Raw genomic sequence first — 14133 nt, forward strand, 5'->3', positions numbered from 1 at the left:
TCTATTCTCCCATGTTTAAAACGATGCAACATCCTTTTAAAATATATTTCGTGGATATTATCTTAAACAATAGATATGATTTGTGAGAGAATTATTGTTTATCGAATTATACGAAATCGCTTCGTCGGAAAAAAAAAAAAAGAAGAAGAAGAAGAAGAAAAAAAAAAGAAAAATAGAAAAAGAAAAAGAAACAAAAAAAGAAATAGGAAGAAAAGAAAACAAAGTAAAGGAAGAAGATATTTTAGACATTATATATTAATATATAAGGAAATGATAGTTATTAAAATAATTAATTATAAATTCAAATGCACGCACATACACACACATACACACACACACACACACACACACACACACTTGTGAATATATATATATATATATATAGGTACGTTTATTTGATCTTTTATAATTATTTTGATAAATTGAGGATGAGAGGACTAAATTAAGACGTTCGCGATAGATCGAATTAACGAGTACGAATTTACTTTCTCATCCGAGAAGGACTTCTTAAATACACGTCTGTAAGATGCTACTTGAAAGAACACTCGTTCCCTCTCAGCTATATAAGCGAGTAGCCACTCGAATGAACTCGATGGAACTACGAAGGAAACGGTAATGGAATAACAACGGCGATACTGGGTCAAACCAAGAACCAGACGCAACTCAAATATAACGTAAGAGAAGAACACGCGACAGCACATAGTAAATTCAATCGATTGAGATAGATAGAGATAGAGAGAGAAAGAGAGAGAGAGAGAGAGAAATGACATCGAGACGAGCAAGCAATACATACTACTTGATCAACTTCGAATGAAGATGAAATATAAAAAAGATTGACGGTCTTATCTTGGCGAGTGTGTTGATATAAAGTCTAAAGTTTATTTCTTGGAAATCTTTACTTACTTTAGAGAGAAAATATAAAAAGAAAAAAAAAAAGAGAAAGAAAGAAAGAGAGAGAGAGAGAGAGAAATGATGAATATGTATTTTTCAGAAAGATTTCTTTTTTTCAAATGAAAATTGAAAATTCGCATAAATGATTGATGTCTAATATTTATCGATTATACATCATATTTACAAATAATTATTTTTAATTAAACATATATATATATATATATATATATATATATATATATATATATATATATATAATAATTCCAAACGAAAATTTATACTCTATGAATATTATATTTAAACGAAACTTCGTTCTCTAGGAAATACAGATGAAAAACTTTAATTACGACGAATTATTTTATTTTCAAACGAAACTTAATCACTCTGAAAATAATTTTCGAACGAAGCTACTGAAAAAAAAAAAACAATTTTTTTTTCTTCTTTTCTTTTTCTTTTTCTTTCATTCTTCTTTCTTTTTGTAAAATTATATGCGAACGAAACTTTCTTTTGCGCAGATTATTTCCTTCCCGTGGAAAAAAGAAAAAAAAAAAAAAAAAGAAAGAAAGAAGACAAAAAAAAAACAAAACAAAACAAAAAAAAAAAGAAAAGAGAAGAAAAAGAAAGCTTCAGTTTTTCCACGAATTAATATCACACGAAAGTTTACTTCTTAAGAATTATATGTACCGTCGTATAAAGCTTTTATTTTTATTTGACAAATGAAAAATAATTTTTAGAACGAAACCTTTATGAAAAAAAAAAAAAAAAAAAAAAAAAAAAAAAAAAAAAAAAAACTAAAAGAAATAAAGGAGAGAAGAAAAGATGAAAAGAAGAAATGCTGACGAGTAGTGTCATATAAAGACCTAACGAATATATACGCGAAAGTAACGTTGAATCATACCTCTGACGTCTTCGGGGGGAAAAAAAAAACAAGAAAACAAAAAAAGAAACGAAAAATCAAAAAAAAAAAAAAGAAAAAAAAGAAAAGAAAAACAAAAAGAAAGAAAAGAAAGAAAAAAAATCATTTCACCGTTCATCCCAAAGTAAATCTTTCCCTTAAAGGGAGCGAAAGTACAAGTAACCACCACGCCTTCGTAAGTTCGGTAAAAAGAATCGTCTGTTAAACGAGACAGCGTGGGTAGAGAAAGATATAAAATAAAAGGGAGAGAGAGAGAGAGAGAGAGAGAGAGAGATACATATATAAAGGAGACAGAAAGTTTCAAGAAATAAACGACATGTTGCTTTGCACGACTTCGAATGAACCGTATATGGCGAATGACACGAAAACTGTAGGCGAACCGGCAACCGATTGGCTGCGTCATCCATGGCGAAAGAAGAACGAATCTACTCAATAGCAGACAGACATATATGTATGCGTACATATATGTATAAATGAGAAACTCAACGAGAATGAAATTAACCAGACAATTTCGTCTGTGTACACTCACTTTTCTATATTATACTTTCTGTGTCATGGCTTAAATAAGGACTACGTTCATGATATTCATTTTTCTTTTTTTTTTTTTTGTTTTTTTTTTTTGTTTTTTTTTTTTGTTTTTTTCTTTCCGTTTTCTTCGATTCTCTTTTCCTTCTTTTCCTTTCCTTTTCTCTATTTTCTTTTTTTTTTTTTCAATAATTTATTCTCTTAAAATATTTCGTTACTTTTCCTTTTTCTTCTGTTCCTTTTCGTATTCTCTAAAACTATAGGTTTCTTCTTTTTATTTCACATTTTTTTTCTTTCTTTCTTCTTGCTTTCTTTTAAATAATATTCGAACGACGTATCGATATGGTTCATCGTAAGAAGAAGAAGAAGAAAAAAAAAAAGAAGAAGAAGAGAAAGAAAAAAGATCCAATTTCTTTCAAAATAATAATTATTCCCCCTAAACAATCTAAGTAATAAATCAATCGAATGATCCAACCTTCTTTACCATAATCGTCTAATATATGATTCATCCTTCCTCTTTCTTTATTCTTCCTTCTATAACTTCTCCAACACCCACACAAAAACACACACACACACACACACAGATACATACATACATACCATACGCGCGTGAGTATACATTCATAACAAAACTTACTAATCAACGATTTATCATTCAAATTTTTGAATGAAGATAAATCCCAAACGTAAATCAAATTAACGTAAATCACGATTAACATTAAAGAAATATTATAGATCCTTGAAATCTTTAAAGAGATCTTTATAAAATCTTTAAAGAGATCTTTATAAAATCTCTCTCTCTCTCTCTCTCTCTCTCTCTCTCTCTCTCTCTCTTCCTTCCTCTTTCTCTCTTTCTCTCTCTTTTTATTTCTAAAAGATCGTCTTACAATAAGATCTCTAAAAGATCTCTCAGAGATCTCTGAAAGAAACTTAGAAATATCTCTACGATCTTTTTCTTCCAAATCGAGAGTGAAAACCGATTATTCCAATTTAAGAAGAAGAAAAAGAAGACAAAGTAAAAAAAAAAAAAAAAAAAAAATACACACACACACACACATATATATACACATACACATACACAAATGAAGACCTTAATCAGACAGATTCTTTAGCAATTTGTACGTGAGAAGGATCGAAAATGTATCCTTTACACTTGGGAATACAAATTTTTATGGATAATAAGGTTAAACATATGCGAAGGTAAAAATCGTTTTTGCTTTTCAGACTCTCCATCATTTATCTCTCTCTCTCCCTCTCTCTCTCTCATTCTCTCTCTCTGTCTCTCTCTCTCTCTCTCTCTCATTCTCTTACTCTTTTCGATCGAAAGCTCGAGTAACTTAAAAGAGAGTATGTGAGAGTGAGAGTAAGAGATAGAGAAAGAGAAAGAGATAGTGATATATAGATAGATAGATAGATAGAGAGAGAGAGAGAGAGAAAGAGAGTATGAGTGAGAGAAGCTGAGGCTATCTTCGTAATGGATCGCACTATAATGAAGTACGGTACGACGCGCTCTCTTATTAATTAACGTTAAAAGGGAAACTTTTGTAATTGCGCTTCCGAGACGAAGCGACATACCCTGACCTCTTCGTCGTCGTTCGTCGTCGTCGTCGTCGTCGTCGTCGTCGTCGTCGTCGTCGTCGTCGTCGTCGTCGTCGTCGTCGTCGTCGTCGTCGTGGTGTTACATTGACGTTAAGAAGACCCTGAAATATCGAAGCTTTCTCTTCTAAACTACTATACCTCACTTTCCTGTAATTAAAATGTCTCTTCTATCCATATACATATATAATATATATACATACATATGTGAGGGAGAGTGTGTATGTGTGTGTGTGTGTGTGTGTGTAAACGTGTATAATAAAACAAAATATATTTGTATATATGTGTATATATATATATATATATATATATTTGTTTTTTTGTATATCTATTTATAAATATTATGAATACGTGTATGTAAATATGTATTACTTAAAGGTGCTATGATATACATAGATACATATAAGATTCATACATACATATGGTTCTTATCAATTTACGCATATCTATAGCTGAGAAACGTCATATCGATCGATAAAGTCAAGCAATGTAACGTCCTTCTAAGAATCTCTTTTTCTTCTTATTTTACGTATACCGAAGAGAAAATTCGTCATATATAAATATAATCATTTCGTATTCAAACGAATCATATTTATATCATATTTGAATGAATCATTTTTATTGATTTAAAAAAAAAAAAAAAAAAAAGATTATAGATTAATTAATTAATTAATTAATTAATTTATTTATTTATTTATTTATTTATCTTTTTATTATTATTATTATTATTATTATATATTTAGTGTTAAAAATTGTGATTTAGTAATTATTAGAAAATATATCATTCAAGTTCTAAAATATAATACATATACTTTTATATACTTTTCTATTTTCCTTTTATTCGAATGATCGATCAGCTGATTTTTATTTACAAAATGTATATTTCAAAATTAAATTGAATATTATTTATTCATTAATTATAAATTGAAAACAAAAAAAAATTAGAATATATATATATATATTCTTTTTTTTTTTTTTTTTTTTAACATGAAGTTCTGCATTTTTTGAAAGATATTACAAAGAAAAGAATTTTGCGTTAGATACTTTGTTAAAGGAAAGAGAACTGGCTTTGTATAAAACCGGTATGCTTTGGTACCCGAAAGAAATCTCTTTTGGTTGACCCACTTTCGAATATCACAATATGTTCAAAGAAAGAGAATGCGAATAATCTCTAAAAAAAGATAAGTTATTGGAAAAGAGACTTCAATCTAATACTAATTAGATTCAATCTTGAAATCTTGAAATCTTGAAATTTCTTCTTAAATCTTTTCTCTGTGTATACGATGTTTATACGTAGAACGAAATTATTTTTACCATTATCGAAATTATATCTATAAATAATTATATACATATATATATATATATATATATTACATAATATAGAATAAAAGATAAACAATTAAAATAAATTTTTTTTTTTTAATTTTCTACGACAATTTTTTGTTTTTATTTTTTTTCTTTTTTTTTTTTTTTTTTTGTTTGTCTTTTTTTTTCGTCACATTCTAATCAAAAGATATTATAATTATGAAGACATGTAATAAAATCAAAAAGAAAAATCATTGGCATTGTTAATTTCTTATCAAAAAATTTGTTTCATTTATCATATTAATCAAACATATGCGTGATAATTAGTCGGCTTAAATATCGTGAGAAACGATGATGACCTATCGTTCGAATATTAATCAGATACATCGATCGAATTTCACGAATGTCGACGTTGACCTGAGAATTCTGTGTCGGTTCATGACAGCCGATACAGAGAAATGCAATTTGGTGAACACGCGACCCCATAAGGCGAATCCTGTGACACGGAAAATTGACACGATTATCGATAACCCTCTGCACATGGAAAAGAGGATATATATATATATATATATATATATATATATATATATATATATGACTACAGAGGCCACAGGCATTCAATGCCCAGAACGAACATGCATTGATTCTATGTATGTACACTCCGATTGAACGAACATAGACGAATTATATACACACATATATGTAAATATATACATAAATATTACTTCACGAAAATAACCAAAATAACATTCGGTGATTGCATCGTTTTTAAACGCTTCTCGATGTATCAATTTTTTTTTTAAATTAAAGAAAGAAAGAAAAAAAAAAAAAATAAATAAATAAAACCGAGGAAACATCAAAATTGATATTTCGATCGGATATACATAGACAAATTATATAGATATTTTTGTATAGAATTGCATACATGCATACATAGATAATATACTTTAGGAACATAAAATATCATTCAACGAATGCACGCTTTTGTATTTCTTAAGGAAGAAAAAAATAAATAAATAAAAATTGATGTTTTCTTCTTCTTCTTTCTTTTTTGTTTTCCATTCTTTCAAATATACTTTGGAATATATATTGAACACTTTTTTTCTTTTTCGATCAATTTTTATAGGATCATATTTATTTTTTATTCTTCTATATTAATATTTCTATTTTATATGCTTAGTTTGTTTATATATATATATATATATATATATATATATATATTTCCCTCCCCTTTTTTTATGTAAAGTCACTATAATAGATAGTATATATATTGGTATGTACTATCAAAGATGGTTACTAACTGCAGTATCGACGAAACAACGAAGCGCTATTTCGTAAAATATAACATTCTAATTTGCATAGTTTCGAACTTGAAACTGGTACTATCGTCGTTATCCTTGATTCTAATCATTAACGTGCCTATTTATTTTCTAACAAATTTTCTTTCTTCTTTTGCCATTTTCCTTTTTTCCTTATATTTATGTGTTTAAATCTAACGAAAAAATTTTATCCATTTGTTAAAAAGAAAGATACAAAAATTTCGATTATTTTTGTACATTAATTTTTTCTAATGTCATCTATTCATATTTACGTATGAAATGTATTAAGAAAGTTCTTCGTCTGATTGTTTAAATGAATAAATAAAAAAAATAAAGATATCACGTAAAAAAAAGTTAACAATTTTAAGTAGAACAAATTATGTCTGTATGTGTTGAATTTTTTATAAATATTTTTTTTGCCGTCATACTAATAAAAAAAAATTCTCTTTATTATTTAAATAAAATAAAATAATCTCTCTCTCTCTCTCTCTCTTTTTTTCTATATTTATTAAATAAAAAATAATTGAGAAAATGTGTGCATATATATATATATATATATATATATATATATATATATATATACATATTAAATCAATCGAAAAAATTCTAAATATAAAAAAAAAAAGAAAAGAAAAAAGAAACAATAAATTTAAAGCAGAATAAAAAAAAAATGTATACGACGAACCTAATATTGATATATGTCGAATGATGGAGAACATACACTTTGCAATATTTTTCTGTTTATCTTCGATCGTTCTGGGTACATCTAAGCGACTTAACGAAATATCCGACGACTAGCTACGAAGAACACGCACGTTGTTCAAGTATATGCGTTTCGTGAGAGAATTTCATTATGTCTACAGCCCCTGAATAAAAGCAAACCTTGCAACAACGCCGATAAATGTGTTGCCGTTTTATCGGGGCTATGAAAACCGGAACTTATAACTCGCGTACGAAAATCTTATTCTTCTTCTTCATCTAAAAAAAAAAAAAAAAAAAAAAAAAAAAAAAAAAAAAAAAAAAAAAAAATCCGAAGAAAAAAGTGTGAGAAAGAAAGAAAGAAAAAACATCGTAAATATTACGATCAAATGAATAAATAAATAAATAAATAAATAAATAAATATTAATTAATTAATTGACGAATTTATCGAAAAGAAAAAGGAGAAAGAAAATTCATCGTTCGTTCCGATCAATTCGAATTATTTCAAATTTTCGCGGGTTACTATTAGAAGCCAACAACGTTAGTCGTTGAAATACAAAAATAATTGGAATTATCGATCGATATTAATGATCGATATTAAATTGAATCAATTAACAAAATTTTTTATAATATTTTTTTTTTTCTTTTTCCATCAAACGATACTATATCTTTATATAGATATATATACACGCATACTAATCTGTTGAAAAAAAAAATGTAATAATTATTTTATTAGTATTACATAATTATATCGTTTTTATTTAAATAACAAACGATATAGTATACACATAACCTATTGAGTAACAACGAAGCATACTACATATATCGAACGATTTTATTTCTTTCGAACGAATAAATAGATTCGATTGTATTTCTTGGTTAAAGAAGTATTAGAAATAAAAAAAAATAAATAAATAAATAAATAAATAACTCACCACTTAGATATCTCCTCCCTCGATCGGTTTTTTTCTTTTCACAAATATCGATCACCACATAAGCAATGTGAAAATGTCTCACTATAGTGTTACATCGAAATATTTTCTCACACTTTTATTAGAAAATAATTCTCAAAGTAGTTCGAACTTTGTATCTTCATTGAAGTAAAATATGTAAATAAATTAATTAATTTAACAATTAAATTAATCGATCGATTAAATGAATAAATAAAAGAAAATAAAATAAAATAAAATAAAATAAAATAAAATAAAATAAAATAAATGAAAATAAAATAAAATAAATAAATAATCACCACACGCGTATACCCATATACACATACACAGACAGACACGCACACACACACGGGCGCGCGTTTCGATTTATTTCGGGGATAACGGCTTAACGCCGCTCCACCAACGGCGATTTGCACGTCACAGGTGCATCGCGACGTCTGACGTTCCCGCCTCCATTGGCGTCGACTCTACGTCACCTTGACAACCGCGAATAACAAATCAGTAAACGCTTGCGCTTTGATGTCCTCTCTGACGTCACATTTTACCGCGAATTTTCATTTCATTATCAACGAATTCAATCGTTTTTGTTCCCTTTTTTTTTTCGTTCCCCTCCTTTTTCTTCTTCATTCTTCAATCATTCGTTTATTAATCACTCGTTCGATCACTTTGTTTCTTTCCTTCTTTTTTTTCTCATTATGCAATCGAATTGAGAAAAAAGAAAAAAAAGGAAGAAAGACAGATTCTTATTTCCCGCGTTTTTTTTTTCAAATTCGTAATTCATTTTCTTTTTTTTTTTTGTTTTTTTTCCATCGCTACCTGTACGTACATAAATATATTATTTTTAATTGAAATCAATTTAAGGATTGTATAAATTTTTTTTTTCTGTATATATATATATATATTTTTTTTTTTTTTTTTAATTTAAATAATACAATTTTTAGATTAATAAAATATATGTACTTTTGATAATCTCATTTGGATACTTGATGGGTAAAACAGTTTTGATATTAAAGTTCATAGTTACCGTCGTAGAGGCGTTCAAGATCATGGTGACTAGCAACATTGAAACTCATGATTCCAATGTACGCAGAACTATTCTGCGGTACGATTAACTATAGTATTTTCGAGGATTATTAAAGATTGTAAGATTTTTTTTTTTGAGATTGAGGAAAAAAAAGTGAAATTATTTAAAACAAGATGCCAGAAAGTACGAAAGTCGAGGCTAAGCCATCTAAGGATCTTAAAAATGAGAAGGAGGATGAAAAGAGTGAATTGGTAAGTAAATGGATATTAACAGTGGGAGGAGGTGAGGGGTGAAGTAAAATAGTTTTTCTTATAACCATAATTAATTGATGGCAATATATTATTTATTTATTAATTTTTTTTCCTTTCTTTCTTTCTTTCTTTCTTTCTTTCTTTCTTTCTTTTCTTACTTTAGACCGAAGAGGATAAACTCTTGCAAGAGGAATTAACATATTTGGTGGAAGTATTACAAGATCCAAGTCAAAAATTACATCAATTTGCATTGGAATTATTAAGAACACAGATACGTGCATCTACAACGTCTATGACAAGTGTACCAAAGCCTCTTAAATTTATGAGACCACATTATGATACCATGAAAAAGATTTATGATAAAATGGCCAATCCAAAATTAAAAGAATTATGTTCAGATATTATTTCAGTTTTGGCTATGACAATGGGAGAAGGAAGAGAATGTTTAAAATATAGATTAACGGGATCGGCTTTGTCCATTGGAGAATGGGGACACGAATATGTTAGACATTTGTCAGGTGAATTGGCTGGTGAATGGGATGAAATTGCTGGAGCTGATGCCGAAACTATGAGTGAAAAATTAATTGCCTTGGTACATGAAATTGTACCTTATAATATGGCACACAATGCGGAAACCGAAGCTTGCGATTTGTTAATGGAAATTGAAAGGCTAGATTTATTGGAACAATATGTAGACGAAAGTGCATATCAAAGAGTTTGCCTTTATCTTACAAGTTGTATACCTTATGTAGCTGATCCTGAAAATAGTACATTACTTCAAACAGCTGCAAAATTGTATAGAAAATTTGGTCAATATCCTCAAGCAGTTAGACTTGCAATGCAGCTTAATAATTTACCACTTGTCGAAGATATTTTCACCAAATGTACAGATCTGTAAGTACAGCAAAAAATAAAAAACAAAAATATATATATATATATATATATATATATATATATATATATGTAATAAGTAATGGCAAATATGAAATATAACTTTTATATAAATATCTTACGTATCTTTTTAGATCTGTTCAAAGACAATTGGCTTTCATGTTGGGCCGTCAACAGATTTTCTTAGATCTGAATGAATCCACGGTGGAATACGATGATTTAGTAGAAATAATGTCCAATTCGCAATTGAATAATCATTTTCTTAATTTGGCACGTGAATTAGATATAACAGAACCCAAAACACCAGAGGACGTATACAAGTCACATTTGGAAAATTGTCGACCGCCATTTGGTGGTGGACAGGTTGATTCAGCAAGACAAAATTTAGCTGCAAGCTTTGTTAATGGTTTTGTAAATGCTGCATTTGGACAAGATAAATTATTAATTGAGGATGGAAATAAATGGTTATACAAAAATAAAGAACATGGAATGCTCAGTGCTACTGCATCTCTTGGTTTAATATTATTATGGGATGTTGATGGTGGATTAACGCCAATCGACAAATATCTTTATTCCTCGGAAGATTATATTAAATCAGGAGCACTTTTGGCCTGTGGTATTGTAAATTGTGGCGTAAGAAATGAATGTGATCCTGCTTTGGCACTTCTTTCCGATTATGTATTACACAGTAGTAATACAATGAGAATTGGTGCAATTGTAGGTCTTGGATTAGCTTATGCTGGTTCTAACAGAGAAACAGTATTATGTTTGCTCACACCTGTTCTTAGCGATCCAAAATCAAGTTGGGAGGTCATAGGGGTAGCTGGTCTTGCTTTAGGAATGGTTGCAGTTGGATCTTGTAACGCTTACGTTACAACTACGATAATGCATACGTTAATGGAAAAATCAGAAAGTGATCTTAAGGATACATATGCACGTTTCTTACCTTTAGGATTAGGATTATGTTTCTTAGGGAAACAGGAAGCTGCGGAAACAATAATTGCAGCATTAGAAGTTATACCGGAACCATTTAGATCTATGTCAACAACACTCGTTGAAGTATGTGCATACGCAGGAACAGGAAATGTCTTAAAGATACAACATCTCTTACATATATGTTCTGAACATTATGAGCCGGCAAATGAGAAAGAAGATAAGAATGATCGCAAAGATAAGGACAAAAAGGAAGAGAAAAAAGAAGAAAAAGAAAAAGATCTTAGCTCTCGACAAGCAATTGCTGTTCTTGGAATTGCATTGATTGCTATGGGAGAAGAAATAGGTGCAGAAATGGCATATAGAACATTTGGACATTTATTGAGATATTCTGAACCGGTCATTCGAAGATCTGTACCACTTGCTTTAGGACTTATATCTGTTTCTAATCCAAAATTAAATATATTAGATACATTATCTAAATTTTCGCACGACAGCGATCCAGAAGTAGCGCACAATGCAATATTTGCAATGGGATTAGTTGGAGCTGGAACAAATAATGCAAGATTAGCAGCTATGTTAAGACAATTAGCATTGTTCCATTCTAAAGATCCAAATAATTTATTTATGGTCCGTATATCGCAAGGTTTAACGCATCTTGGAAAGGGAACTTTAACATTATCTCCATATCATAGTGATAGGCAATTATTAAGTCCTGTTGCATTAGCAGGTCTCCTTGCTACATTGATTGGTTTTCTTGATGTCAAAAATAGTGAGTATTTTCATTCCTTATAACAATAATAATATTAATTAAAATTTATATATTTTTTATCATAATTACTTGTATATATTTATTGCAGTTATTCTTGGAAGATCGCATTATCTCTTATATACATTAGCAGCTGCAATGCAGCCAAGAATGCTTGTTACATTTGATGAAGTTTTAAATCCATTAGCTGTACCAGTACGAGTAGGTCTTGCAGTCGATGTTGTAGGCCAAGCAGGTAAACCTAAAACAATAACCGGTTTCCAAACACATACGACTCCTGTATTATTAGCATATGGCGAAAGAGCCGAACTTACTACCGAAGAATATATACCATTAACTCCTATTATGGAAGGCTTTGTTATATTAAGAAAAAATCCAGATTTTGTACCTTAGATTTATTATCGTATAATTCATCCTCCGAATATACCTCTTATTGTATGTTTTTTCTAAAACAAAATATTATAAGGTATAAAAAAAAAAAAAAATAAAGATTTCATGTTATTTATAAATCCTTAAAATGTAACAAGCTATAAAATTAAAAGATATGATTTTGTTTATATGAGAAATAGTATTATAATATTAGTTGAGGTATACAAAGACAGATGGCGCAACCGTTCCCAAAACAATGAGTCTAATGATACATAACCTATAAAATCGTTACAGATATTATTACCGTTTTTACTTACTATTATTGTAGTGCGTTATATATTAATATTTTCTTTACATCATTAAAATATTAATAATTATAAAGGAAACAATTTGATTGATAAATATTTTATCGAGAATAAAATATTATTTATTAATGAATTAAAAAAAAAATTCTGACGCGCAATAGTTTATTCATTGACAAACGTAACCTATCAAAAATTTATAAATATTTTGATAGTTCGTTTATTAATAATTATATATAAATTCCTATATTCCTATTGTTGTTATTTTATTTCTAACAATATGAGTAATAAAAAAGAAAAGGAGGAAGAAAAGCCAATAGTTGCTAAAACAGCAGTGGATTTGCAAAGATTAAAATTAATGAAGTTAATGAAAAATCCAGTAAGTATATAATTATATATATAATAGTATATATTGTATTACATATTTTTATGATTTCTAATAATTTGTTTATTTTATTGATAAGGACAAACCTATTGTATTACCAGAACGACCTAAACCTAAAAATACACCAACAGTACCAGAATTTGTTCGGAATGTAATGGGTAGTAGTGCTGGTGCTGGTAGCGGAGAATTTCATGTATACAGACATTTGCGTCGTAAAGAATATGCAAGACAAAAATTTATTCAAGAGAAAGGTCATAAGGTAAATATTTCATTAATTATCATTAATTATGCTTATTGATTATATTCACTTTTTAATGCTAATCTTGGAGTTCGCTTTTTTTCTTTTTTTTTTTTTTTTTATATCCTTTAACAAATTTTTAAAATAATTTTTAATGTATAATTACAGGAACTTTTGGACGCTCAATATCATGAAAAGTTAGAGCAAAATAGAAAATTGGCAGAGGAAGCAACTGCAAAAAAACGGGCCAAAAGATTAAAAAGGAAACAAAAGATGAGAGGGAAGAAAAAAATGAAAAGTACAAATGTTGAAAACAACAATAAGGAAAATAGTGATAATATACATAGCGAGACAGAGGACAGTGATTCGGCAGAAAAAACTAATGATACTAATGAAGTACGGTCTGATATTAATTGCGATGAAGTGACTATTAAAAGTAAAATTCATTTAGAGACAGAACAATTAAAAGAAGTGGAAAAAAATAAAGATGAGTCCGAAGTTACATGTAAGGATACTATAAATGATACTACTTCTACAGAAGTAAAACAAGATCAAGAAAATAATACAATATTAAATGAATCTGTGAAAAAAGAGACAAAGGAAGATAAATAAGATGAATATATATATATATATTATGTATTTAAATTATATAATATATATATATGAAACAAAGTGAAACGTAATAAGAAAGAAAAAGCATACTCTAAATGTAGAATCTTCTTATTTCCAAGAAATTATTACCAAACGTCATTTTTCCCTTTTATATATA

The 14133-nt window shown here is 28.4% G+C and overlaps 2 protein-coding genes across 2 annotated transcripts; both read left to right on the forward strand.

Moving 5' to 3' along the window:
• The first annotated feature begins 9256 nt into the window (after positions 1-9256).
• Positions 9257-12627, forward strand: LOC124429886 (26S proteasome non-ATPase regulatory subunit 2). Its single transcript, XM_046975690.1, has 4 exons — positions 9257-9477; positions 9641-10371; positions 10503-12073; positions 12162-12627. The coding sequence occupies exons 1-4, from the start codon at positions 9400-9402 to the stop codon at positions 12461-12463; spliced, it is 2682 nt and encodes an 893-aa protein (XP_046831646.1). The 5' UTR covers positions 9257-9399; the 3' UTR covers positions 12464-12627.
• Positions 12628-12873: 246 nt separating this feature from the next.
• Positions 12874-14114, forward strand: LOC124429895 (PRKR-interacting protein 1 homolog). Its single transcript, XM_046975733.1, has 3 exons — positions 12874-13120; positions 13206-13385; positions 13533-14114. Exons 1-3 carry the CDS (start codon positions 13022-13024, stop codon positions 13974-13976), a joined length of 723 nt encoding a protein of 240 aa, XP_046831689.1. The 5' UTR covers positions 12874-13021; the 3' UTR covers positions 13977-14114.
• Positions 14115-14133: the final 19 nt, after the last annotated feature.

Source organism: Vespa crabro, chromosome 16 (genome assembly GCF_910589235.1).
Source record: "Vespa crabro chromosome 16, iyVesCrab1.2, whole genome shotgun sequence".
Taxonomy (NCBI): Eukaryota; Metazoa; Arthropoda; class Insecta; order Hymenoptera; family Vespidae; genus Vespa; species Vespa crabro.